This window comes from Moschus berezovskii, chromosome 26 (genome assembly GCF_049115385.1).
Source record: "Moschus berezovskii isolate FMDL1 chromosome 26, NW_MosBer_1.0, whole genome shotgun sequence".
Classification (NCBI taxonomy): domain Eukaryota; kingdom Metazoa; phylum Chordata; class Mammalia; order Artiodactyla; family Moschidae; genus Moschus; species Moschus berezovskii.
The window spans coordinates 11,860,963-11,887,938 of record NC_142485.1 but is presented as its reverse complement, the minus strand read 5'-3'; the positions used below and the strand labels follow the sequence as shown (position 1 = coordinate 11,887,938).

At 40.1% G+C, this 26,976-nt stretch overlaps 1 protein-coding gene across 4 annotated transcripts in view; it reads left to right on the top strand.

Moving 5' to 3' along the window:
* The first annotated feature begins 2,163 nt into the window (after positions 1-2,163).
* The window catches only part of DDHD2 (DDHD domain containing 2), a 28,780-nt gene continuing 3,967 nt past the window's right edge, over positions 2,164-26,976 (top strand). Inside the window, exons 1-16 of one of the 4 annotated variants that reach the window (XM_088832775.1) lie at positions 2,164-2,423; positions 3,648-3,875; positions 4,549-4,736; positions 5,526-5,615; positions 6,384-6,504; positions 8,564-8,653; positions 9,549-9,684; positions 10,840-10,961; positions 11,248-11,315; positions 11,959-12,081; positions 13,186-13,281; positions 14,305-14,415; positions 14,524-14,679; positions 14,933-15,035; positions 15,175-15,345; positions 16,053-16,215. In XM_088832775.1, the coding sequence (XP_088688901.1) occupies positions 3,656-3,875; positions 4,549-4,736; positions 5,526-5,615; positions 6,384-6,504; positions 8,564-8,653; positions 9,549-9,684; positions 10,840-10,961; positions 11,248-11,315; positions 11,959-12,081; positions 13,186-13,281; positions 14,305-14,415; positions 14,524-14,679; positions 14,933-15,035; positions 15,175-15,345; positions 16,053-16,215 (1,958 nt within the window). In that variant the 5' untranslated portion in view covers positions 2,164-2,423; positions 3,648-3,655. Of the gene's footprint in view, positions 2,424-3,647; positions 3,876-4,548; positions 4,737-5,525; positions 5,616-6,383; positions 6,505-8,563; positions 8,654-9,548; positions 9,685-10,752; positions 10,962-11,247; positions 11,316-11,958; positions 12,082-13,185; positions 13,282-14,304; positions 14,416-14,523; positions 14,680-14,932; positions 15,036-15,174; positions 15,346-16,052; positions 16,216-26,976 lie in introns of all 4 variants that reach the window. The other 3 variants (XM_055416602.2, XM_055416600.2, XM_055416601.2) reach the window with 3 other exon arrangements.

Below are 26,976 nucleotides of genomic sequence, written 5' to 3'. Positions count from 1 at the left end.
GGTCTTGTGAGGAAAAAGCACATGAAACTGTAACATACTGGACTTGATAACTAGCTGCTCTTTTTCACGGAACATCATTTTTATTTGAAAGTACAAATAACACACAAACTGCAGCTATGCAGAGCAGAACTTTTCTTGAAAACCAAGTGAGCTTGTCACTTCAAGGAACACAACTGACAGTATTTGTTGCTAATGATGAAATTAGACCTTTAAAGAAAAAGGAATTTTGGAAAACTTAACCTTTGAGCTTGACAGCTTCCTAATACTTAAAATGCTTTTCTAATTAGATTGGTGGTAATTAAAAAAATAATGAAATATGTTAACATTTGGAAGACTGCATAGCTCAGTGAACTATTTTCCAAATCAATGCACGATGTCATCAATCATGCATGAGTAAAAGATCCATTTAAAGTACAGAAGAAACCAATGGGTTTTAATGTATCAGAGAACAAAAGCTCACTAATATGTTTTCAGATCCCACATTGCAACTAACTTTTAAGGAGCTACCATTTGTTGAATTTTAGTGTAGTAGAATATCCCACAGTTTATCTCAAAAGGCTATTAAAAGACTTCTCCATCCACTTCAGTGAGGCTGGATTTTCTTCATATATTGTACTTCAACCAAAACTAAAATTGTATTAATAACAGGTTGAATGCAGAGGCAAATACAAGAATCCAATGGCTTTCTATTAAGCCAGACATTAAAGAAATTTACAAAAATGAAAGCAATATTCTTTTCTCTGATTAAAAAAAAATCTGTTTGGAAAATATTTTCCCACAAAAATATTTACATGAAATAGATCCTTATTTTCAAATAAATTGTTTAAATTTCTCAGTCGTAACATGTAGTACACTAAATCATGATAGACCCTGTTTACAGGGTTCTCAACAGTTAACAGTATAGAGGGTACTGAGAGCCTCCTCCCAAAACTGAGAACACCTGGTATGGAGGCTGCATCAGGGATTTGGAGAAAGAGGATCTTGGAATTCAAGTTTCAAATCTATCACTTAACTGTGATTTTGGGTTAAGTTACTTAGGTGCAGGCTCAGAAGACAAAGCATGTGTTTTTAGTATTGGCTCCATCACTTGCTGGTAGCATGTTACTACCTCTGCAAATAGGGATAACCTACAACACCCTGTTGCTGTGAGAATTAAATGGGATTATACTTGTAAAATGCTTACAACTGTACCTAGAACATGGTAAGAGCTCAGTAAAAGCTAGCTACTGTTATTAGTTACATTAGTCATCTAACAGCATCCTAGTAACTGGCTTTCTTCATCCTCTGCAGAAAACTGAAGCTATTCAGGTGTTATAAATTTGAGGAAAAGGTATAAGTAAACTTGTGGATAACTGCGTGTGGCTTAAACCATAAGAGAATTTGTTACAAAAACTGTTTCCCTTTTCTCAGCTTTTGAAGAAATAAGACTGACAAACTTCCCCCGAACCCTTGCCCTATAATTTAGTTAGGAAACAGAAAAGTATTGTACGCCCAAAGGAATTGAGGTCTTGCAGAAAACTAAATACTCAGGAGATCTGGGCAGCTCTACTACTTAGGAAATTCACTTAAACTCTTGACCTCAGTTATGTCATCTTGTTTAGACAAAAATATCACCTCCAACTTCCCTTGCGGCTTCTGAATCCTGCCAAGCTCACCTCAGCATCTTTTAAGTATACCTTTTCGGTAGCCTCGAAATCCTAATAAACGCCAGGGAGAAGGGCAAAGCCCCAGAGACCTTTTTCCCCTTGCAAATGCCAATGGTATGTGTTCTCAGCACCCAGAAGCGAAGGTCTGGGCAGCCGCAGCGCTGCCAGCTCCCTGCCCTACTTTTCAGCAGGGGGTGGCATGCCAGCGTCCTCGCACCATCCAGGCCACTTGCAGGTCAGCCGGGGTACCACGGGGGCCAGGACGTCTGTCTTCCTCTCTATGAAGTGAAGAGGCTGGGCTCGTTTATCCTTGCTCGAAGAACCTTGCTTTCACCGAGGCTTGACAGGCTTTCCACCCATAACGCCTCAGGACGCGTCCCTTCCTTCCAAAGACCTTGGGCGGCTTCGGAGCGGAGGGGACGCCGCACGCAACACCCACTGGTCCCGCGCGCCGACTTCCAGCCGGTTAGGAGGATAACATCTCGCGCGAGTCCCTCCACCTCTCGCGACACTTCCCGCCAGCGCCCCTGCGGGTCTCCACGCCCCGGCGGGCGTTCCGCGGCGCGCTCCCCGTCACCTCAGCGCTCTGCTCTCCGCGGCCCGGCCGGCTGGCAGCTCGTCCGCTGGGAGCGCGGTGGAGATCGGAGTTGGAGCGAACCCCGCGGGCCCGCAAGCTCCGCCCCGCCCCGCCCCGGCTCGCGGGGCAGGCTTCCGCGGGGACATGTCGTGCCCCCCTGAGCGAGGGCAGCAGAGCGTGGGAGGCTGTGAGGCAGCCGGGTGAGTCCGCGGCGGCCGGGCCCCGGGCCCCCGACCCGAGGGGCGGCTGGGAGGCCCTGCGGGATGGAGATGCCAGCGGCGGGGGAGGGCGCGGTGCCCGGCGGCAGGGAAGGGGGAGCCCGGGAGGACCAGCCCCGGCGGGGCGGCGGGTGGCCTCGGTCCCAGGGACGCGGCCTGGGCCCGCTGGGTATCGACGGCGCCCGGTTTCCACCCGCGCCCCGCTGCTCTCTGCGGGGCCGGGGACAGGCGTCCGCGAGCCCCGAGGTCTCAAACCTGGGTCGCGGGAGGCCCGGGGTCCTGCGGGGAGGGGACCCGCGAGGTGGTGGAGGCAAATTCGTGCTGGGGGGAAAGAGGGATAAGAAGTGGCGGAAGCCGGGGAGCGGCGGCTCGGAGGGAGGCCGGGTGTTCGCGGTCCAGCTGCACCGAGCGCCGAGATGGTCTCGCCCGCTCCCCTCGCAGGGAACCTGGGTTTCCCTTTAGTGGTCTGTCTGCAGCGTTGGTTAGTCTCTGCCGAGCGGTGAAGGGGAAACACACAGGTCAGTCTTCCTTGGGGGAAGGAGGTCACTTGTTACTTTTTTCCTCTTGAGACCTGGACCGTGCGAGTGGGCGCGCGCGTGCGCGCAGTGGCCCCAAGCGAGGGTTCCCGTTTTCAGAAATTTGTACCATCGTCCGTGCTTAGCACCCAGCAAGGATTGATAAGAACTGACTGTTATCTTAAGAGAATAGTTTTATTTTCAGTGTTGTAATTCCCATAGCCTGGAGCCTAAAAGCAGGTGTTATTATAAACAGTTGGAGTAAATGTTTTTGGCTTTGGCACTAGATTTAGATTGGAAATTGGGGTAAAGTGGTTTGGGGCTTTTTTGCAATCAAGATTTTGACCATGCGTGTCTCACGATTCCAGTTTTGTTTAATTAAAACCATAGTTTTCTGGGAGGATTGGGAGATCAGTGCAAAGCCCGTTGGTCTAAATATAAGAAGCATTTTGTTTAAAAGCCTCCTTCCCTCCCCTAAAAAAACCAAAAACCAACCAAACAAAAAGCTGTTAATTTATGTTATTTATATTTTAAATTGTGTGGCCGCCTTAGTTTTTTTTTTTTCTTTCAGAAGTTCCTCCTAAAAATAACCCTGTTTTTTTTTTGTGTGTGTGTGTGTGTGTGTGTATGAACAATTACATTGTTAATAGAAGGACATTTTTTTTTCTGAGAGTTTTCTTTTGTCTTTTAGAGAACGAAATGTCATCAGTGGAGTCACAGCAGGAACAGTCGTCCCAGTCAGACCCATCTCCATCACCAAATTCATGTAGTTCCTTTGAGCTCGTAGACATGGATGCTGGCAGTTTGTATGAACCAGTTTCTCCTCATTGGTTTTATTGTAAGATAATAGATTCTAAGGAGACATGGATTCCTTTCAACTCTCAGGATTCACAGCAGCTGGAAGAGGCATATAGCTCTGGTAGGGTGAAAGTGATGACTTGTAACAGGCGAGGACTTACTGTCATTCCTTTAAAACTGTAATGTGATAGTCATTATAGTGAGTGCTGTTTCTAGTCATCTCCTATAGCATTTTAATACCGAAGTTCTGCATTACTGTCCAGTGAGTTTATAATATTCAAGCATTTGGTCTGTATTTTGAAAACAGTGCCTATTGTGATTTCTGCATAGTTATCCAATAATGTTTTGTATGTTTCAGTTTTTGTTTATAAAGAGTAGTGGGTGGTAGTGTCATATTGCAAAAGAATGAATTATTTAATTTTTCACTGTTTTTTCTTATGTTATGAAATAAGAATTATGCTGGTTAGTACTTTATCATCCTGAGGTCGTTAATTTACTTTTTGACCCCTTAAGCAAAAAATTCAGAAAAGCTTTCTTATTTACAGTTTTTTTTTTTTTTTAAGGGATACTATGATCTCCCCTCAGAAAAAGAGCAAAATATTATTTGGTTATTATATTTTTCATGTTTCATTAAAGCCAAGAATGATTTTGATGGTTTAGCCTAGAAGAAAGGGATCTTTCATGTGTTTTATAACAGTATTTAGCGTATAACTCAAAGTTGTAATTTGGGAGTGGCAGTTGTATTTTATTTTGCTATACTATGTGCTTCTTTTCCCCTTTCCAATCCTCAATAGGAAAAGATTATAATAGAATTGTTCCCACTGATGGGGGCAGATATGATGTTCATCTGGGGGAGAGGATGCGGTATGCTGTTTACTGGGATGAGCTGGCTTCAGAAGTGAGACGATGTACCTGGTTTTACAAGGGAGACAAAGATAATAAGTATGTTCCATACTCAGAGAACTTCAGCCAAGTTCTAGAGGTATTCCTTTGACCTCTTTTACTCATTTGCTTCATTTTTTTCTTCTCTTCTTCCTCTTTGTGACTTATTTTGTGAATTTATAAAGAGAGCTTGGTTCTATCTGTAACACAGTTTATGGCATTTCTTTTTGCAAGTCAGTTTCAGGATAAAGTAGTTTTCAGATTTTAAAATACTACAGAAACTGTTTATGTCTTTAAGAATTTTTTTCTCTAATGGTGATCATTGTTAGTATTTAAATTATGACCATAGAGTTGTTCATTTTTGCTTTTTATTTTTCTTGCTCTGAAACTATTCTGAAATTTGCTTTAAATTGGAGTAGGACATTAATATTGTTGAAAGAAATATATCAAAATGTGAACAATAATTATTTCTAGTCTAGATGATGGAATTAGGACTGATTTTTTTTCTTTGTTCTACACCGTTACCTATTGTAATTAAAAAAATTTTTTAAATAAATTTGATAAATCAAGAGAAGGAACTTTATATGTAATATCCTAATTTTATGGATATTATGTATGCATTAATATCATTGAAAGAAATATATCAAAATGTGTATAGTTGTTTTTTCCAGTCTAGATGATAGAAGCAGAATGATTATTTTTTGTTGATTGTTTTTTGTTTTATTCTATACTAGTGTCTGTTGTTATTTAAAGAGAATTAAAATAAATTTGATAAATTGGAGTAAGATATTCTTACTGTAATTGTTTGTCTAGCAGTATTCTTGTAGAGAGGTTCAATTTTAATAGAAAAGCCATTAGAGAAATCTAATGAAATGTGTCTTGTTTTAAGGAAACTTACATGCTTGCTGTAACTCTGGATGAATGGAAAAAGAAATTGGAGTCTCCCAACAGAGAAATTATTATATTACACAATCCAAAGGTAAAGCAAATTAAGGCCCTTCTTTAATGTTAGGATTAAGATTAATTGAGTTACTAAAGAGAATGCAATTAATTCTTAGTGGTTTCTTTTTTCTAGCGATTCTACATAGGATAACCTTTGGAAATTTTTATATTGCATTCACAATTAGGAAACTTAAAACCGTAGCCACTACCATTATTTGCTCATTCAGCTCTTACAAGGAGAATTTTCATAGGGAAAATTATGTCACTGTAGATTAAGAAGATTACTGACATATTAGGTGGCGTATCTTTCGTGTAGGATATTGTTGAAAGATACGTTCGCCTGATATATTTTCTTTTTCCTTTTGTTTTTTAGCTTTATTGAGATATAGTTGACAAACAAAATAGTGAGATATTTAAAGTGTACATTAGTCTCATGTATTTTCAGGATTCTCATTTCAAGCTGTAGGAGTTACATAGCAAAACTCCAGTTGAGATTTGAGTGTGTGTGGCTCAGACAGTAAAGAATCTGCCTGCAATGCAGGAACCCCAGGTTTGATCCTTGGGTTGGGAAAATTCCCCTGGAGAAGGAAATGACAACCTATTCCATTATTCTTGCCTGGTGAATTCTATGGACAGAGGAGCCTGGTGGGCTGCAGCCCATGGGATCACCGAATCGGACACAACTGAGTGACTTTCTCTTTCACACTTTATGTTTTGAAAGACTTGTCCCCATCCCTCAGAATGTATTAAGATGTCTTTAATGTAGAATAAATATCTTTATTGCTCTGATCTTTTTTTATTTAAGCTTATGGTGCATTACCAGCCAGTTGCAGGGTCCGATGAATGGGGGTCAGCACCTGCCGAGCAAGGTCGACCTCGAACAGTGAAGAGAGGGGTTGAGAACATCTCTGTTGACATTCACTGTGGTAATGTTAATCATTCATTTTTTTCTTATCTTCTGATATACTTGTTTATGACTTAAACTGTGGCCTTTTTCTATGACTTTGATTACCTTGAGGCTTAAAAAATGGTCTCTAATCCACTGGACTTATTCTAAGTTAAGATTAGTATTACTTGATCTAGTGAGAAGCTTAATAGGTATAAAAATCTCTTTTGAAGTTGCTAAGTCTCTTTTGAAGTTGCTAAGTATATATGGTGGGATGGATAAAATTTGGGCACTACTAATCAGGAAGTCACTAAGTACAAAGGAACTGATTTAGTCCTAATTCTAAGAAATGTGATTCTTCCTGCTTGCTTATTTATTCCTGGTAACTCCTGTCCTTGAAGTTTTACAACCGGGGGAAACTATTTTCAGTAGGAGCCTGATGATTATCCATTGGTCTCTAGCTAGGGGCATTTATGGTTGGTTTTGTAATATATTTAACTGGATTATAAAATTCCTTTTAAGTATTCTGTCAATGTCAAATTATCTGAATTTGGTAACTGCCCTGTGGTTATACAAGAGAATATTCTTAGGAAATACACAAAATATTAAAGGTTTAAAGAGATGTGATGTGTGAAGTCTGATGATGTATGCAGCCTACTCCCAAATGGTTCTAAAAATAAATGTGTGTGAACACACACACACATAATGTTAAAGTATGGAATCTGAGTGAAAAAGAGATTTTTTTGTACTATTCTTTCAAGTTTTCTGTGAGATTGCAGTTATTTCAAAGTAAAATTTAAAAATCCTGAAAAATTCTTTCACCAACTTACTGGGTTAGTGCAAACCTAATTGTAGTTTTGGACCATGAATTTTAAGCCATTATAGCTAGGCTCAAACATATGTTTATTATATCAAAATAGGAACCATTACAATCAACACATTTTGCCAACAAGAAATAAGTTTTATTCCTGTAGCATAAAAATCCATGCTTCCAGATTCGACGAACTCTTGGAAAGCATTTTCTGCCTCATGCTGGTTGTGAAAATGTTTTCCCTGCAAAAAGTTGTCAAGATGCTTGAAGAAGTAGTAGTCAGTTGGCAAGAGGTCGGGTGAATATGGCAGATGAAGCAAAACTGTGTAGCCCAATTCGTTCAACTTTTGAAGTGTTGTTTGTGCAAGGTGGGGTTGGGTGCTGTTGTGCAGAAGAATTGGACTCTTTCTGTTGACCAATGCCAGCTTCAGGCGTTGCAGTTCTCGGTGCATCTTATTGATTTGCTGAGCATACTTCTCAGATGTAATGGTTTCTCTGGGATTCAGAAAGCTGGGGTGGATCAGAGTGGCAGCCAACCACCAAACAGTGACCTTGACTTTTTTTTGGTGCGCCTTTAGTTTTAGGAAACACTTTGGAGCTTCTTGGTTCAGCCACTGAGCTGGCTGTCGCTGGTTGTTGTATAAAATCTACTTTTTGTCGCACGTCACAATCTGATCAAGAAATGATTCATTGTTGTTGCACAAAACAAGAAAAGATGACACTTCAACCACTGCTGCACTGTACATTCATTAGCAGTTCCTAGGCCAAATGTACTGTTGATGTTGCAAGTTATCTCCGCTACTTTACAACCCATTTTGACCTTATTTAAGAAAAGCACTCGAATTTGCTTTTTGTCTAACATCATTTCATAGTCTAAAATAAATATAAAATAAACAGCAAGTAATAATACTTAGCAAAGAAACAGGGTGAGAAACGTGTATTAAAACACATTTAGTTGTTAGATCTATATGTTAGATCTATAACAATTCACATTTATTAAAAATGTTTTCCAATATCAAATGGCAAAATTCAACAATGCAAAAACCGCAATTACTTTGCACCAACCAAATATTTTAAGATAAATTAGAAACACTTTTGAGATAAATTAGAAACAAAGTAAAATCACAATATTTTTACTAAGTAGTGAAATATAGGAAAATTTATGTCTTTTAAAAAAATCTGCTCATATTTTAACTTGCCCATTTCTATTACCTACTTATTGTGAATGTTTGATTTTAGAACATGACTAGTTATACTGAATAACTTTTCTTTATAATTTCACTTGTAGGGGAACCTTTACAAATAGATCACTTGGTTTTTGTAGTCCATGGGATCGGACCTGCTTGTGATCTCCGGTTTCGAAGCATTGTACAGTGTGGTAGGTTTGCAAAGCGTGCCAGGTTAGATCATGTAAAGGGACTGTTAGTGCTCCTCTGAGCTGAGATGGGGTTGTCTTATGCTGTCCTCTTAGCTGCATAATAAGATTTGGAGAGCTGAAGACAGGTGGAAGGTAGTAAAGCCTCCCAGCTTAGAGCTAAAGTGCTAGTAACTTCCTTAGGCTGATAGGTTTATACTCTTAACTAATAGTTCTTGAGTGAATAAGCCTTCAAGTCTGATAAAATTGTTTTATGATGTGATTATCCTGTTTGTAACTATTCCAAATTTAAAGGGGACCATAAATATGTGACCATAAAGATAATCTAGTTTAAAAGAACAACTGAAACTTACATTTTTTTAACTTACACTGTAATAAACCTCATGATACTCTAATTGGAATATTTAGGTCATTAACTTGATTTTGAAAGGTAGTATTCATAGTCTAATTGTCCCAATTTGGGAGTCTTATCCTAATGACTAATGCTTCTAAGCATAAACTTTCTAGAAGGTTAAGATCAATGTAATATGAATTCTAAACATCAGTGGTTTTTCTAAAATATTGGATAATGAATGATTATTTGAGTGCAAGGCCAACTGACATAGTCAAGTGATTCTTTTAAAAAATTAAAACAGTTCATGTGACACAGAAGTTTTGAAGTTAGTGTGTGTGTTTGTAATGAAAATGTTTTGTATAGTAAAAGCAGTTCTATATGGAAGGAATGTCTTTTCCTATATGCACTATTAATTTTTCTTAAATATCACTCTAGTTTTGACTCTAGTCAGTAGGTGCTCTAAGCAAATGTAGATGAGTGTGGTATAATTGTATGATCTGTTGCATCCTAATTCTGTGAATTGATTGCTTCACTGTTAATGCATTAGTTAATTTTCTTTTCTAGTTAATGATTTTCGCAGTGTTTCTTTGAACCTGCTACAGACGCATTTTAAGAAAGCCCAAGAAAATCAGCAGATTGGGAGGGTAGAATTTCTCCCAGTCAACTGGCACAGTCCCTTGCATTCTACTGGTGTAGATGTGTGAGTAGTACTTTTCACCTTTGAGTTGTTACCTGTGATTGTAATGTTTTCTGATCATTAATATGCTTAGGAACATCTCTGCTGTTAGCTGAGAGTGTATATAAAATTCTGTACAACAAAAAACTTTTTGTACTTCTGTGTCATTTTCTTCAGTTCAGTTCAGTCGCTCAGTTGTGTCCGACTCTCCGCGACCCCATGAATCACAGCACGCCAGGCCTCCCTGTCCATCACCAACTCCCGGAGTTCACTCAAACTCATGTCCACAGAGTCGGTGATGCCATCCAGCCATCTCATTCTCTGTCGTCCCCTTCTCCTCCCGCCCCCAACCTTTCCCAGCATCAGAGTCTTTTCCAGTGAGTCAACTCGTCGCATGAGGTGGCCAAAGTATTGCAGTTTCAGCTTTAGCATCCGTCCTTCCAATGAACACCCAGGATTGATCTCCTTTAGAATGGACTGGTTGGATCTCCTTGCAGTATAAGGGACTCTCAAGAGTCTTCTCCAACACCACAGTTCAAAAGCATCGATTCTTTGGCGATCAGCTTTCTTCACAGTCCAACTCTCACATCCATACATGACCACAGGAAAAACCATTGCCTTGACTAGACGGACCTTGGTTGGCATTATTAAGTGCTGAGCAATGCCTTTGTTTAACCAGCTTGGGTCAGGAGTAGGGAATGGTGTGTACCTTCTTCTGGTATGTTTTAGTGGCAATGGCAAGCCACTCCAGTACTCTTGCCTAGAAAATCCCATGGATGGAGGAGCCTGGTAGGCTGCAGTCCTTGGGGTCTGCTAAGGGTCGGACACGACTAAGCGACTTCACTTTCACTTTTCCCTTTCACACATTGGAGAAGGAAATGGCAGCCCACTCCAGTGTTCTTGCCTGGAGAATCCCAGGGATGGGGGAGCCTGGTGGGCTTCCATCTATGGGGTCACACAGAGTCGGACACAACTGAAGTGACTTAGCAGCAGCAGCAGTGTTTACTATTGCTGCTTTGCTATTTCTCTAGCATAAAGGAGGTTATGGAATTTATCTAAGTTTTCTGCTTAAAACATCTTTCCTTTTTTCAGAGATCTGCAGCGAATAACCCTGCCTAGCATTAACCGCCTTAGACACTTTACCAATGACACGATTTTGGATGTCTTCTTCTACAACAGCCCCACCTACTGTCAGACTATCGTGGACACAGTCGCTTCTGAAATGAACCGAATTTATATACTTTTTCTGCAGAGGAACCCTGATTTCAAAGGGAGTGTATCCATTGCTGGTCACAGTTTAGGTAATGAATTCTCTATGACTGGAGAGGGCTATCACATTTTATGGATACCTTTTAAGTATTTTTGAAGTACAGTGTCTTTTATCAGTGTCAGATTCAGAGGTCTAGACCTGGTCTGTGATGAAATATTAGGAAGGGGTTGGAAGGGTGATGGTGGATTAGAAAGAAAGACTCCCTACTTAGTAGATTTTGCTGCATGGGTAATTGGCTTACTCCTTTTTTGTGTAAAAGGCAGCTGTTTGGTGCTAATGCTTCAAAATTGTCCCCTCCTCTTCTGTTTTACTTACAGGGTCGCTTATATTGTTTGATATCCTAACAAATCAGAAAGATTCTTTGGGAGACACTGACAGTAAAAAGGTAATTTAGATGTTCAGATAGGTTTTCTTGTACTATTTTCTTGGTAGGGATTTTTAGATTTTAGACTTTTTTTCCCATTTAGTCTCATACCATAATATTAAATTTACATTTATTTTAAGCAGATTTGTAATTATCTCTGTTATTCTTGGATGATGGAAGCAAGATACTAACTAATATGCATCTATAAACATTTGCCACATTCTAAAATAATTATGGTTATCTTATTTTCATTATAAATATGCACTACTGATCTATTATTAGAGTTATAGAATCATTGATTTGAAATGGAATTTGCATATGAGGAAATGAAGAATGAATTGAATACAAATTGATATAGTTTATAGAAATTCTGCTTGAAAGCAGTCCCTAAACACTACTAAGAGCTCAGGGAAAGTTTTGTTAATGATGATGAAGAATACTTTAATACTCTTCATTCACCGATTCATGTATTTAAAAACATATAAAGTTTCAAAACTTAAAGATCAATCACATTTTAGTTTATATTTCGAATACATTTCGATTTAGTCAAAGTTAAGATACTGTGTGACTATCTTACATAGTGCTTTTCTTTATTGCAAAGTAGTATTAATAAAAAAAATCTAAATGAATTTAGATAATATAAGTTTTACAATTTAATTTTTAGGATTTGCCAAGTATATTCATGGATCAAGGAGATACACTAACACTGGAGGAAGATTTGAAGAAACTTCAACTGTCTGAATTCTTTAGTATCTTTGAGAAGGAGAAAATAGATAAGGAAGCTCTGGTAAAAATAAGCTTTTAAAACTGTACACTGTTCCATTTTCAGTATTTTTATTGCTTATTTTCATCATACTACTGGCTAAGAGCCTGCCCTTTAGAAGCAGGCTCTAAAGTCATACATACTTTAGTCATACATACTTTATCATTAGTCATGCTCTTTAGCATTATTTTTTTTTTTCCCCCATCATATACAGTGATCTTTTCTTTGTGGGAATTCAAAGTTCAGAGGAGCCACGGTGATAATAGGAATAGAGCAAAGAATAAACCCAGCACAGCTCTGAAAACATGGGAGCAGGTGTAAAGGCCATTGACTTTTCCAGCTCTTATTTTCTGTTACACTTTCCAGAGCTCTACTTGTGGGTATTTGCTTATTTTTTTGTCACCTCGGTTGTTCCTTTTTTGTTTTTTAGGTTTGTGACACATTTGTTCATTTAACAGGTATTTACTAAATGCCTACTATGATCAGGCAGCTGTACCAAGTATGAGGTAGAGTGCTGATAAGGCAGACACAGTTCAGACCTCACGGTGCTTAGAGCTGAGTGGAAAGGACACAGACAGCCAAACACATAGTTAATGACAGCTGTGCTAAGTCCTAAGCAGGGAAAGTACACAGTGGTTTCGGAGTGTACAGCAGGATGAGCTGATCTAATCGGGGGTGAAGGAAGACGTCCCTCATCAGGGAGCAGCCCTTTAGCCGACACCTGGGTTGTTGGTGTGTTTTCTACTCTGAGTTTGCTTTGTGTTCTCACTGCTCATGCACACGAACAGCAACATAACCCTTCTCAGGAACGGAACATGTGAGGGGCGTGGAAACTGTGGAGGATTTTTCTGTCATGAAGTTAGATAGTCACTTCTGTAGGCTTTTTTTTTTTTTAACAATAGTATCTGTATTACTGCAGCATTGATAAATCCAGTATTGATATTTTATATTCCTTTTTTAAGCTCATTTATTAAGAGATAGTTATTAATGATGCTTTACCACTGGGGACTCCTAGTCATGTAAAGCCAAGAACAGAGTGCTTAGGCCTATTCCTCTCAGAGAATGGGACATTTAATTGATTTTATTTTGCCTAGAAATAAAAACAGTGTTTGATTTTTTTATGCTTAGACTTTATGTACAGACAAAGACCTTCAGGAAATGGGAATTCCCTTAGGACCAAGAAAGAAGATACTAAACTACTTTAGGACCAGAAAAAATTCAATGGTATGTGCTTAATATAGCTTATGGGATTAAACAGTGTTCTGACTTCCTTGTACCCTTGTGCTTTGTGAGATGTATAGGGAGCTAAGCAGTTGTAAAAATTTACCTTTGGCTGTCTTTTTTAGAAATTAAATACATTTTCTTTATTAATATCTTTAAAAATATTATTAGTGTCAGAAGTCTTATCTCCCCTGGACTTCTACCATTCAGTTGTTTTCCTTGTTTGGTTTGCTTTATAACTAGTTTATTGAAATTACTGCACATCACATACCATAAAATTCCCCCTTTTAAAATATACAATTCAGTGGATCTTGGTATATTCAGAGTTGAATAACCATCACCACTATCGAATTCCAGAACATTTCCATCACTGTAAAAAGAAACATCATATTCAATAGCAGTCACTCCCCATTCCTCCCTCCTGTGAACCAGTGATCTATTTTCTGTCTCTGTGTATTTTCTTATTCTGGATATTTCTTATAAATGGAGTTATGCGATATGTGGCCTTTTGTGGCTGGCTTCTTTCACTTGCATAGTGTATTCAAGGTATAACCATGTTGTAACAGTACTTGTGCACTGAGTAGTTTTGGCCACTGAATTCCTTTCCATAGCCTAGATGATTATCTTTCAACCATTTAGCAGGTTGCTTGGTTCTGATTTAAGGCTGATAGACACATACTGTTTGCTTTGATTAGAAAGGCATAGTACTTCACTGAACTTTTCAGCAGCCCCCAGCATCCCTCAGGGCTCATTTTCTCTCATGATGGTTGCCCAAAGTTTCAGTCACTACCCAGATGGCTTTGTACAGCTTTCATCATTTCAGAGCATGTAGGGATACCAATTCATAATTTAAGGCAGCTTTGGTTTTCATTAGCTTTATTTTGTTTTCTGAGAGATTCTTCTTAAAATTGTTGACTGTCATTTCAAAACCTTCCCAAGCATCCTTTTAAACCAGTAGAAAACTGTGTAATCCTTTGGATATTTTTACTACTTAGCAGCTCCACAGAACTATTGTTTATTCTTTAGGGTGTTAATAGACCAACCCTGCAATCACCTGCAGGGGCAAATATGTCTAATATCCCCAAAGAGTCGGAGTTCTACAGTAGTACTAATGGTCTGGACGTCGGCATTGGGCAGGTAAACAGTACTCATTCTCTTTGGTCATTTTATTGTTTGCCATTGGTATTGTAGGAACAGATGTACCTTTTATTATCAATAAGAGATGCTTTTATTTCTTTCATCCAGGTACCTGTAAAATACCCCCGGCTTATCTATAAACCAGAAATATTCTTTGCCTTTGGATCTCCCATTGGAATGTTCCTTACTGTCCGGGGACTGAAAAGAATTGACCCCAACTACAGATTTCCAACATGTAAAGGTTTCTTCAATATTTATCACCCTGTAAGCATTGGACAGCTCTTGTGATTTTACCTGAATGTTAGGGCTTATTGGTAAAGAGCATATGGTAGTCTATTGTGTTGATTTACTTTTTTCTATACTATTTTGTACTAATGAGAAAATTTATAATATGAATCTGGAAGTGAAGGGGGCAGAACAAGTACATTTAAAAATAAATGAGCTTATAATTATTTTATTCCTGAGACCATCATTATAATCAGCAGAGGTGTATGTAACTATTGTTTTCTGCATGTAGTTTGATCCTGTGGCCTATAGGATTGAACCAATGGTGGTCCCGGGAGTGGAATTTGAGCCAATGCTGATCCCACATCATAAAGGCAGGAAGCGGATGCACTTAGGTATGTCTTGAGTCCAGACCTGATAATTGTAGACCTTCTGGTCAGCACAGGCTGACTGGACCTCATTCACTCTGCTTAGCTGTGTTGAGCCCTTTTACCTCTGTAAACCATGTAGTGTTCTTTTTCACATGTGTTTCAGAACTGAGAGAGGGCTTGACCAGGATGAGCATGGACCTTAAGAATAACTTGCTAGGTTCGCTGCGGATGGCCTGGAAGTCTTTCACCAGAGCTCCATACCCTGCCTTACAAGCTTCAGAAACTGTGGAAGAAACAGAAGCAGAACCTGAGTCAAATTCGGAGAAGCCTAGTGGTCAGTGACACTGTACACAGTGATTACCTGCACCAGGCCAGATAAGAGGGACTCCCTGAAGTCTGGTTCTTATTCTCCCAGGGTCTTCTTAACTTTCCCCTTGTTGTTCTTGAGAACCAGCACTAGACTCTGAGTCCTACTGGGCCTTCAGCTCTGCTGGTTTCTTTCTGTCATCAAATAGCCACAAATTGTGGAAACACATTTGTGAGGGAAAATGTTAAAAGAAGCTGAGCATCTAGTAACTAGGCTTTAAACCATTCCCCACTCGGGCACTGTGGCGGTGATGCTAAGAGCCTACACTGTGAAGAACGTTGCTTTTACTGGGGAATGTTTGTGTATTCATGGGTCAGTTTTATTTTCCTGGCTGGGGACTAGCTAGGACACTTCTTTTGATTGCACAGTTAATACTGGATTCTTTTGCTTTAACTGCAAAAGGAGTTTCTTTTCAACTGCCTAAGGCGATCTAACCCTGCTTGCATTTAGTTTGTAAACCAAAGGTAAAGCTGTCATAGGTATAGGAAAGAAAGGGGATTGGATAAAATCAGTGTGGCTTGAGAACAAGCTTTAAGGGCACTGAGAGGAGATGAGAGAGAGCTTTCTGAGCAGAGTATCTCAGCCTCTGCTGAGGCTGGAGTGTGAGGGGAGATCGGGACAGCCTTGGAGGGCTGGAAGCTTCTATATTCTGACCATGGTTCCTTCACACCCAGATGTTAACACGGAACAGAACCCTGTGCCAGTGAAAGAGGAAGCCCCCCCCATCCATGTGGGAATGCTGAATGGAGGCCAGCGCATTGACTATGTGCTACAGGAGAAGCCCATTGAAAGTTTTAATGAATATTTATTTGCTTTACAAAGCCATCTGTGCTACTGGTAAGTGTTCGTTTTTGTTTTGGGTTTTTTTTTTTGTCTTCAGTTCAGTCACTCAGTCGTGTCTGACTCTTTGCGACCCCATGGACTGCAGCACGCCAGGCCTCCCTGTCCATCACCAACTGTCAGAGCTTACTCAAACTCATGTCCATCGTGTCGGTGATGCCATCCAACCATCTCATCCTGTCATCTCCTTCTCCTCCTGCCTTCAATCTTTCCCAGCATTAGGGTCTTTTCCAATGAGTCAGTTGTTCCCATCAGGTGGCCAAAGTATTGGAGCTTCAACTTCTGCATCAGTCCTTCCAGTGAATATTCAGGATTGATTTCCTTTAGGATTGACTGGTTGGATCTCCTTGCAGTCCAAGGGACTCTTAAGACTTCCAACACCACAGTTCAAAAGCATTGGCATTCAGCCTTCTTTGTTTATTAAGCCTTCAGTTCAGTTCAGTTCAGTCACTCGGTCGTGTCCGACTCTCTGCGACCCCATGAATCACAGCACGCCAGGCCTCCCTGTCCATCACCAACTCCCGGAGTTCACTCAAACTCATGTCCACAGAGTCGGTGATGCCATCCAGCCATCTCATTCTCTGTCGTCCCCTTCTCCTCCCGCCCCCAACCTTTCCCCACATCAGAGTCTTTTCCAGTGAGTCAGCTCGTCGCATGAGGTGGCCAAAGTACTGCAGTTTCAGCTTCAGTGCTCAGCCTTAATTATTATTTGTGTTTATTTTTAACAACGTTTATTATTATTACTTTCTTTAATGACAGCCATTCTGAAAGGTGTGAGGGGATATTTCATTGTGGTTTTGAATTTCCATGAGGATTAGTGATGTTGAGCACCCTTTCATGTGCCCGTTATCCAAATTACGAACAAGCCATCATTCTAATCCCAAATGAGCACTGCCCTATCCTGCTTTTCCTACATCTATCAAATACCTGTGATACAATGAGGACTTACTTCACTAAGCATAATATTCTTTAGGTCCATCCATGTTGCTACAAATGGCAAAATTCTGTTCTTTTTTATGGCTGTGTATTATTCCATTGTGAATATGTATCACATCTTTGTTTATTTGTCTGTTGATGGATGCTTAGGTTGCTTCCATATGCTAGTTATTATGAATAGTGTGGCTAGGAACACTGGGGTGCATATATCTTTTCGAGTTAGTGTTTTCATTTTTTCTGGATATATGCCAAGGAGTGGAATTGCTGGATCATATGATAGTTCTATTTCTGTTTTTTTGAGGAGCCTCTATACAGTGTTCTACAGTGACTGCAATTTACATTCCCGCCAGCAGTAGATAAGAGTTCTATTTTTTCCACGTCGTTGCCAAGTTATTATTTGTGTTCTTTTTGATGACAGCCATTCTGACAGGTGTGAGGTAATGTTTCATTTGGTTTTGAATTCAGTTTCCCTGAGAAATAGTGATATTGACCACCTTTTCATGTGGCCATTGTCCATTTGTATGTCTTCCTTTTCAGTCTTATGCGTATTTTTTGATTGGGTTATTTGGGGACATTTTTGATATTGAGCTTTATAAGCTGTGTATATATTTTGAATATTAACCCCTTATTGCTCATATCACTTGCAGATATTTTCTCCCATTCAGTAGCTTTTGGTTTCATCTTGTCTATGGTTTCCTTTGCTGGTAAAAAGCTTTTATGGATTAATTAGGTTCCATTTGCTTATTTTTGCTCTGAAAGACAGACCCGAAATATTTTGCTATGATTTATATCAAAGAGTGTTCTTCCCGTGTTCTCTTCTGGGAGGTCTGTGGTTTCCACTCTTGTGTTTAGATGTTTAATCCGTTATGAGTTTATTTTTGTATATGGTGTGCAGAGATTTATGTCCTTCTTTTACATGTTGCTGTCCAGTTTTCCCAGCACCACTTATCGAAGAAATTGTCTTTTCTCCATTGTATATTCTTACCTCCTTTGTTGTAGATTAGTTGACTGTGGGTGTGTGGGTTTATTTCTGGGCTCTATTCTGTTGCATTGTCCTGTGTGTCTGTTTTTGTGCCAGTACTAATATATTTCGATAACTGTAGCTTTGTAGTGTAGTTCGAAGTCTGGGAGGATAGCTTTGATGATATAGGGCCTTTGTGATTCTGTATAAATTTTTGATTCATTTGTGCTGCTGCTGCTGCGTCACTTCAGTCATGTCCGACTCTGTGTGACCCCATAGACAGAAGCCCACCAGGGTCCCCCGTCCCTGGGATGCTCCAGGCAAGAACACTGGAGTGGGTTGCCATTTCCTTCTCCATCATTTGTGCTAGTTCTGTGCAAAATGTCATGGGTATTTCAGTAGGGATAACATTAAGTCTGTAGGTTGCTTTGGGTAGTATGGCCATTTTAAAAATATTAATTCTTCTGATCCAAGAGCACAAAATATCTTTTCACTTCTTTATATCATCTTTAGTTTCCTTCCTCAGTGTTTTATAATTCTTAGAGCATAGGCTTTCATTTCCTTGGTTAAGTTTATTCTTAGGGCATTTTATTCTTTTTGATGTAATTTTAAATGGGATTTTTTTTTTTTTTTTACTTTTTTTCGTTAATATCATATAGAAAAGCATTAGATTTCTGTATATTAATCTTATATCCTGCAAGCTTACTGAATTCATTTGTTCTAATAGCTTTTTGGTGGAGGCTTTAGGGTTCTCTATATTAAAGTCTCACGTCGTCTGTAAATAGTGAGTTTTACTTCCTCCCTTCCAACATGGGTGCTTTTTCTTCCTTCCTTCCTTCCCTTCCTCTGATTGTTGTGGCTTGGACTTCTAGTACTATTGATGTTACATCAAAGAAGCAAGAGTGGGCATCTTTGTCTTGTTCCTGAATTTGGAGGAAAGGCTTTCAGCTTTTCATTGTTGTATATGATGATAGCTGTGGGTTTGTCATAAGCAATCTATTATGTTAAGGTATGGTCTCTTTACACCAACTTGGAGAATTTTTGTAAATGTATATTTAATTTTATTAAATGCTATTTCTGTATCTATTAAGATGATCATGTGATGTTTGTCCTTCCTTTTGTTGATGTGGTGTGTCACACTGATTGAACTGTGAATACTGAAGCATCTTTGTGTCCCTGGAATAAATCCCACTTGATCATTGTGTATGATCTTTTATTTATCTTTTTGGATTGTTATAATATTTTGTTGAGGAGTTTTGCATCTATGTTCATCAAAGACATTGGCCTGTAGTTTTCCTCTTTTGTAGTGTATTGATCTGATTTGGGTATCAGGATAATGATGGCCTCACAGAATGCATTTGGGAGAGTTTCTTCCTCTTCAGTTTTTGGAATAGTTTAAAAAGGTTGAGTGTTAATCTTCTTTGTAGTTTGCTAGAATCCCCCTGGGAAGCTGGTCCTGGACTTTTGTTTCCTGGGAGTTTTTTTTTTTAATATGTAATTTTTACTTATTATTTTTGGCTGTGCTGGATCTCTGTTGCTGCACAGGCTTTTCTCTAGTTGCAGTGCGTGGGCTTCTCATTTCAGTGGCTTCTCTGGTTGTGAAGAATGGGCTGTAGGCTGGGCAGGCTTCAGCAGTTGAGGCCCCTGGGCTCTAGGGCACAGGCTTAGTAGTTGTGATGCAGAGGCTCAGTTGCTCCGCGGCATGTGGGATCCTCCTGGACCAGGGATCGAACCTGTGTCTCCTGCATTGGCAGGCAGATTCGTCACCACTGAGCCACCAGGGAAGCCTCCTGTGAAATTTTTAAATTACAAATACAATTTCACTACTAGTGTTTGGTTTGTTCAGATGGTCTGTTTCTTATTGATTTCAGTCTTACCAGTTTTTATGTTTTTTAGAAATTTGTCCGTTTCTTCTAGTTTGTCCAATTTGCTGGAATATGACCATTGATCGTATCCTCTTATGTTTTTCTATCTCTGTGGTATCAGTTGTAATTTCTCCTCTTTCATTTCTTATTTTGATTATTTTGGGTTCTCTCTCTCGGCGAGCCTGGCTAAAGGTTATCAGTTTTTGATTATCTTTTCAAGAAACTAACTCTTGTTTTCATTGGTATTTTCTATTGTTTTTTAGAATTTTGTATTTATTTATTTATGGCTGTGCTGGGTCTTCATTACTGCACCGGCTTTTCTCTAGTTGTGGCAAGCAGGGGCTACTCTTGGTTGCAGTGCATGGGCTTCTCCTTGTGGTGGCGGCTCATTGCGCAGCATGGGCTCAAGGGCATGTGGGCTGCAGTAGTTGCAGTACCTGGACGCAGTAGTTGCAGTTTCAGCGCTCTTAGAGCACAGGCGTAGTAGACCAGGGATTGAATCTGTGTCTCCTGCATCGGCAGGTGAATTCTTCACAACTGAGCCACCAGGGAAGCCCTGTTGTTTTTTTTCTTTAAGAGCTGTTTTATTTCTTCTCTCCCTGATCTTTATTATTCCCTTGCTTCTGCTGACTTTGGATTGTTTTCTTTTTCTAATTCCTTTAGGTGGTAGGTTTGTTTGAGATGTTTCTTATTTCTCAAGGAAGTGAAGGCCTCTCTCAGGAAGGCCTGTATCACTATAAGCTTCTCTCTTACATCCGTTTTTTCTGCATCCCATAGATTTTTGGAGAGTTGTGTTTCCATTTTTATTTGTCTCAAGGTATTTTCTGGTTTCCTTTTTGATTTCTCTATTGATCCGTTGTTTTTTTGGTAGCATATCATTTAATCTCCATGTGTGAGTTCTTTTCCCGTTTTTCTTTCTGTAATTGATTTCTAGTTTCATACTGTTGTGGTTGGAAAAAATGCTTGGTATAATTTCTATCCTTTTAACATGTGATCTGTTCTGGAGGACATTTCATGTGCACTTGAGAAAAAAAAGCCTGTATTCTGCTATTTTCGGACAGAATGTCCTTGTAGATATCTAATATATTCAGACCGTCTATAATGTGTCATTTAAGGCCATTGTTGCCTTATAGAGCTCCTGTCTGGATATCTGTCCACTGATAAAGGTGGGATGGTAAAGTCCCCATCCCTGTTAGTGTTACTGTCAGTGTCTCCCTGTAGGTGTGTTAGTATTTGCTTTACATGTTGAGGTGCTCCTGTCTTGGATGCATATATGTTAAACATTATGGCTTGTCCTGGTATTGATCCCTTTATCATTATAGAATGCCCTTCTTTGTCTTCTGTTACAGCCACTGTTGTCAAGTCTGTTTTGTCTCATAGGAATATTTAGCCCATTGACATTTAAAGTAATTATTGATACAGATATGTACTTATTGCCATTTTATTACTTGTTTTCCAGTTGTTTTGTAGTTCTCTGTTCTTTTTGTTTCTTCCTTTGTGGTTTAGGGAGCTTCTCTGGTGACTCAAATGGTAAAGAATCTGCCTGCAGTATGAGAGACCTGGGTTCAATTCCTGGATCCAGAAGATCCCCTGGAGAAGGGAATAGCAACCCACTCCAGTATTCTTGCCTGGAGAATCCCATGGACAGAGGAGCCTGGTGGGCTGCAGTCCATGGGGTAGCAGAGTCGGATATGTATGACTGAACAATTTAATGATTTTATTTAGCAGTATGCTTGTGTTCCTTTCTTTTCAGTTTTTGCGTAGTTTTTTTTTTTTTTTGTGATTACCATGGGGTTCATATATGTTGACCTATATCTCGTTTTAAACTGGCAGTCATATAAGTTCAAACACATTCTGAACATTCTACATTTCTGTTCCCCTCCTCCACATTTTGATGTCGTATTGTGTATCTTCCTATTTCATGTTTATCCCTTAACTGTTTATTGTTACAGTTGCTTTCACAGTTTTTGTCTTTTAGTCTCCGTACTGCTGAGTTACGTTGTTGGTCCTCAGTCCTTACTCTGTATTTCTTCTCTGTAGGTTCTTACTTCGTTTCCACTTAGAGAAAACCCACTAACGTTTCTTTTAGAGTAGGTTTAGTATTGATGAAATCTTTCAGTTTTTTGCTTGTCTGAGAAGTTCTTTGTCTCTCTTTCAGCTCTAAATGGTAATCTTGCTGGGCAGAGTACTCTAGGTTGCAGATCATGCCACTCCCTTCTGGCCCGCACAGTTTCTGCAGAGAAATCAGCTGATAGTCTTATGGGTGGGGATTCTGTTTTCTTTTTTTCTTGCTGCCTTTAGAAGCCTCTCTCTACCTTTTGCCATTTTAATTATGTTATCTCTTGATGTGGGTTTCCTTCAGTTCAACTTGTTTGGGGCCCTCTGTGCTTCCTGTTCCTGGATATCTTATTTCCTTCAGGTTTGGAGAGTTTTTAGCGGTAATCACCTCAGCTGCATTTTTGATGCCCTGCTTTCTTCTGTCTTCTATAATGTGAATGTTGGTTATTTAATGTTATTTCAGAGATTTCTTATACTGATTTCATTTTTAAAAATCTGATTTTTTTTTGCTGTTCTGATTGGATGATTTCCATTTTTCTGTCTTTCAGATCATGTATGTGTTCTTTGGTATCACTTAGTCTGGTATTCATTCCTTTTAGTGTGTTTTTTTTTTTTGGCAGCTATTATTCTCTTCAGATTGGGTCTTTTTAAATATTTTCTAGTTCCTTTTTAAAATTCTCACTATGTTCATCTATTCTTTTCCCTAAATTCAATTAACATTTTTATTAACAATGTTCTGAATTCTTTACTTGGTAAATTGTTTATTTCTGTTTCATTACTGTTTTTTTCAGGGTTTTTTCCTCTTGTTCCAATTGAGAGCAGTTCCTCTGCATTTTTATTTTGCTTAACTTTCTCTGTCACTGTGAATCTAGGTGAAACAGTTACCTCTTGTGGTCTTAAAGGGGTATTCTGATGTGCTGCTGCTGCTGCTGCTGCTAAGTCGCTTCAGTCGTGTCCGACTCTGTGCGACCCCATAGACGTCAGCGCACCAGGCTCCGCCATCCCTGGGATTCTCCAGGCAAGAACACTGGAGTGGGTTGCCATTTCCTTCTCCAATGCGTGAAAGTGAAAATTGAAAGTAAAGTCTCTCATTCGTGTCCGACTAGTAGCGACCCCATGGACTACAGCCTACCAGGCTCCTCTGTCCATGGGATTTTCTAGGCAAGAGTACTGGAGTGGGTTGCCATTTCCTTCTCCAATTCTGATGTGGGAGCATCCTTATACAGACTGCATGTGCCCAGTGTCTCCACTGGGAGAGCTGGATTCCCTCAGATATCCCCTCAGCAGGGGGTGGGGCTGGAGCTGGGTGTGAGGCAGACCTTGCCCCTGCCCAGTGGCTGGCACCCTGCTGGTATAGGATCTGATCCAAGTTGCTGGAGGCAAGGGTTGGGCCCAGGCTGGCTCTGTTCCCTGTGGGTGTGTGTTTTCCCCCTTCCTGTGTTGGAAGCCTTGCCTCAGAGCCGGGAAGTACTGACCAAAGTGGTACCGATGTGGACCCTCTGCAGGCAGAGGTCTGAGCTGTCTCCCTGCTGAAGCTGCACTTGTTCCCTTGTTCTGCTCACACACAGCCTCACCTGCATGTCCCCCTTGCCCAGCCTCCACCACTTGTCTTGTCATGGGGCCATCCTTCAGGGTCCCTGGGGGCCTGTGTGGAGTTTCTGTGTATATCCTGCGGGAGCTGTGGGGTAGAGGCTGCCATCAGAATGCTAGGCTCCTTCTGATGCGCCACTTGAGTAAGTGCCAACCATGACTGCTGCCCCCAACCAGGCTCCGCCCCAGGCCTGGGTTACCCCTGGATGCTGTGCAGTGCCACGTCGTCCTGGTGGAGGACACGGAGCGGAGGTGTGTGCCCAGGCGGGGAACCTGGCAGCCACTGGAGCACTCGTCCAACCTCCCTCTCTGCCCTGCTCTCCCTGTGGGGGTACACAAGCCAGCACACACACAGACACTCCCTCCCCACCTCCCTCCCACAGCCCTCCTGCTAGTCCTACCTACCCTCCAGCCAGGTGTGGTTCATCTTCCCCAGTTAGGACCCCAGGCCTGCAGCATCCTACCTGAGACTCTCACTGTTCATTCCCTGGGATGGGTCTCTGCCCCAGTGTTCTCCCTCTTCCTCCGAGTCCCCTCTCAGGCGCACAGGTGCTGACCTGATCACTTTTCTTCCTGTCCTACCCAATTATATGTGGATCTCTCTCACAGCCTTGGTTGTACAGTTTTTCTGCCAGTTTCCAATGAGAATTATTCCATATATAGATGTGTTTTAGATCTGTTTGTTGGCAAGGAGTGAGTTCCATGTCTTCTTACTCTGCCACCTTGATTGATCCCCCTTGCCATCCATGCGTCATCTTTGGTGAATTGTCTGTTAAAATCTTTTTCCCGTTTAAAAAATTGGATTATTTCATTATTAAGTTTCAAGATTTTCCTATACTATATTTACAAGTCCTTTTCAGATATTTTTTTTTCCTCAGGATGTGGTTTTTCATTTGTTTAACAAGTATGTTTTGAAAAGCAAAAATGTATTTTGATGAAGTCCAATTTATTGATGTTTGTGCTTTTCTGACATAGATAAGAAATCTTTAAATCACTCAGTCATGTCCGACTCTTTGCGACCCCATGGACTATACAGTCCATGGAGTTCTCAAGGCCAGAATACTGGAGTGGGTAGCCTTTCCCTTCTCCAGGGGATCGTCCCAACCCAGGGATCAAACCCAGGCCTCCCGCATTGCAGGTGGATACTCTACCCCCTGAGCCACCAGGGAAGCCCAAGAATACTGGAGTGGGTAGCCTATCCCTTCTCCAGGGGATCTTCTTGACCCAGGAATCAAACTGGGGTCTCCTGCATTGCAGATTCTTCACCAGCTGAGCTATCAGGGAAGCCCAAATCCAACATCAAATCTTATTTCTCTTTAGTTTTAGAAGTTGTGTCATTTTAGTTTTTACATTTAGGTCTGTGATCCATTTTGGTTAATTTTTTAAATATGGTGTGAGGAAAGGATTGAGGTTCATTGTTTTGCCTGTGGCTTTCCTGTTATTTTAGCAATATTTGTTGAAAAGTTTATTCATATGGAGAAACTGTTGAATTGCCTTGGCTCTGTTTTGTTCTGTTGATCTGTTTGTCAATCTTTACATCAATAAAACCCTGTCCTAATTACTGTAGCTTTATAGTAAGGCTTGAAATTAGGTATTGTAAGCCCTTCAGGTATTGTGGGTCCTTTGTAGTTCCATATGTAGTTTAGAATGAACTTGTTAATTTCAACCAAAAAGCTTTTTAGGGATTTTGATTGTGATTGCATTTTATCTGTGGATCAATTTTGGGGGGTAGAACTGATACCTTAATAATACTGTTTTCTGACCCACAAAAATGGTATCTCTCAGTGTATTGTGGTCTTTAGTTTCTCTCAGAACTGTTTTGTGACTTTTAGTGTACGTATCATGCATGCTGTAATTATTGCCCTCTTTACAAGGTTGATCATCTTGACATATACTCAAGGACCATTTTAATTTTCTTTTTGGGGAGTCATCTGTACTCTTTATTCTCTCATATTGAATTTTTTTTTAACTGATAAAATCTGTGATATGAGTTGTAAATAACTTTTCCCCAGTTATTCTTTAACATTGTGTACATTGGTTTTTTGCTAAGTATAAACTTTGATTTTTATGTAGTCAAATTTACTCTTTTTTTGGCTTCTGGAATTTGTGTCATGCTTAGATTTTCCTTGTTCTCCAGAGAATTCCTTACCACAGTTTATTCTGATATTTTAGGGTTTCATTTTTACATGTAAATCTTTGATTCTCTTCAAATTTATCCTTGTAAGAACATGTGAATTGACTCAAATCATTTTCCAGATGACTCTCCATCTGGAAAACACTGTTAATAGATTTGAGATTCTAACTTCATTGTATTAAATTTCTGTGGGTTTTTAAGTCTTACTTCTGAACTTTCTGTTCTTTTCTATTGACTCATTTATTTATGCACCAGGATCACACCATTTTAATATCTGGTTTAGCTAATCTCCTCTCATTGGGACAGGAGGAAGTTCTTAACCTGCAGTCCACGCACAGAGCTTGTAGGGGACAGAAAAAGTCTACGAGTCTAGTGAAATTCTACTTACAGTTTTGGGTATACAGTACATGTGTATGATGTCTTTTCTGGGGAGAAATCCATAGGTTTCATTAGATTCTCAGATAGGTCCGTGATTCAAAAAATGTCAAACCCCAGATCTAGGAAAGTGTTTGAGCCGTATACCTGTAAGGCAATCCATGAATGTTATTTTTATAGTCATATTTCTTTATGAACCAGATATAAGTAATTGCTTGTACACACAGTGAATAATATCTGGAAGATACATAGAAATTGATAACAGTTGTCAGAAGTTGGGAACTAGTGGTTTAGAAACAGTGGGAAGGAGACTTCATTATTACATCCTTTTGTATCTTTGATCTTTATCCACCTGATTGTATTGGCTTTCCTTTTAGGGTGACTCAACATTTAAAAAATTAAGGTGATGAATTGGACGACTCTTCCATGTTGTCCCAAGAATGAGTTCTGTGAAGGGAGGGCTTGATCATTTATTGCTGGCTTTTTTATATTACAGAGTATCGGGGTCCAGCCTCGATATGGCCCAGGGTATCCTCGGGATGAACGGCGTCGGCGTCAGAGAGAGAGAGAAAGAGAGAGACAGGGGCTGATGATTCCTTGGTTTACGCTGGAAACCAATAAAACCCCAGCATGGGGTTTGCTCTGTTTATGTAGGCCGCAGGCGCCCTCTCGAATCACTGGAGGCACCCCACCAGGGCACCCCCTCGAGTGGGTCTTAGAAGCCCAGGCAGATAAGTAAACTCAGAGGGCCCAGCGCTCCAAGGATCTCAACCAGAAAAAGGAGAATAGAGAAAAGGATGGAAAAAGAGAAAGAACGACACGGGGAGAGACCAAGCTTC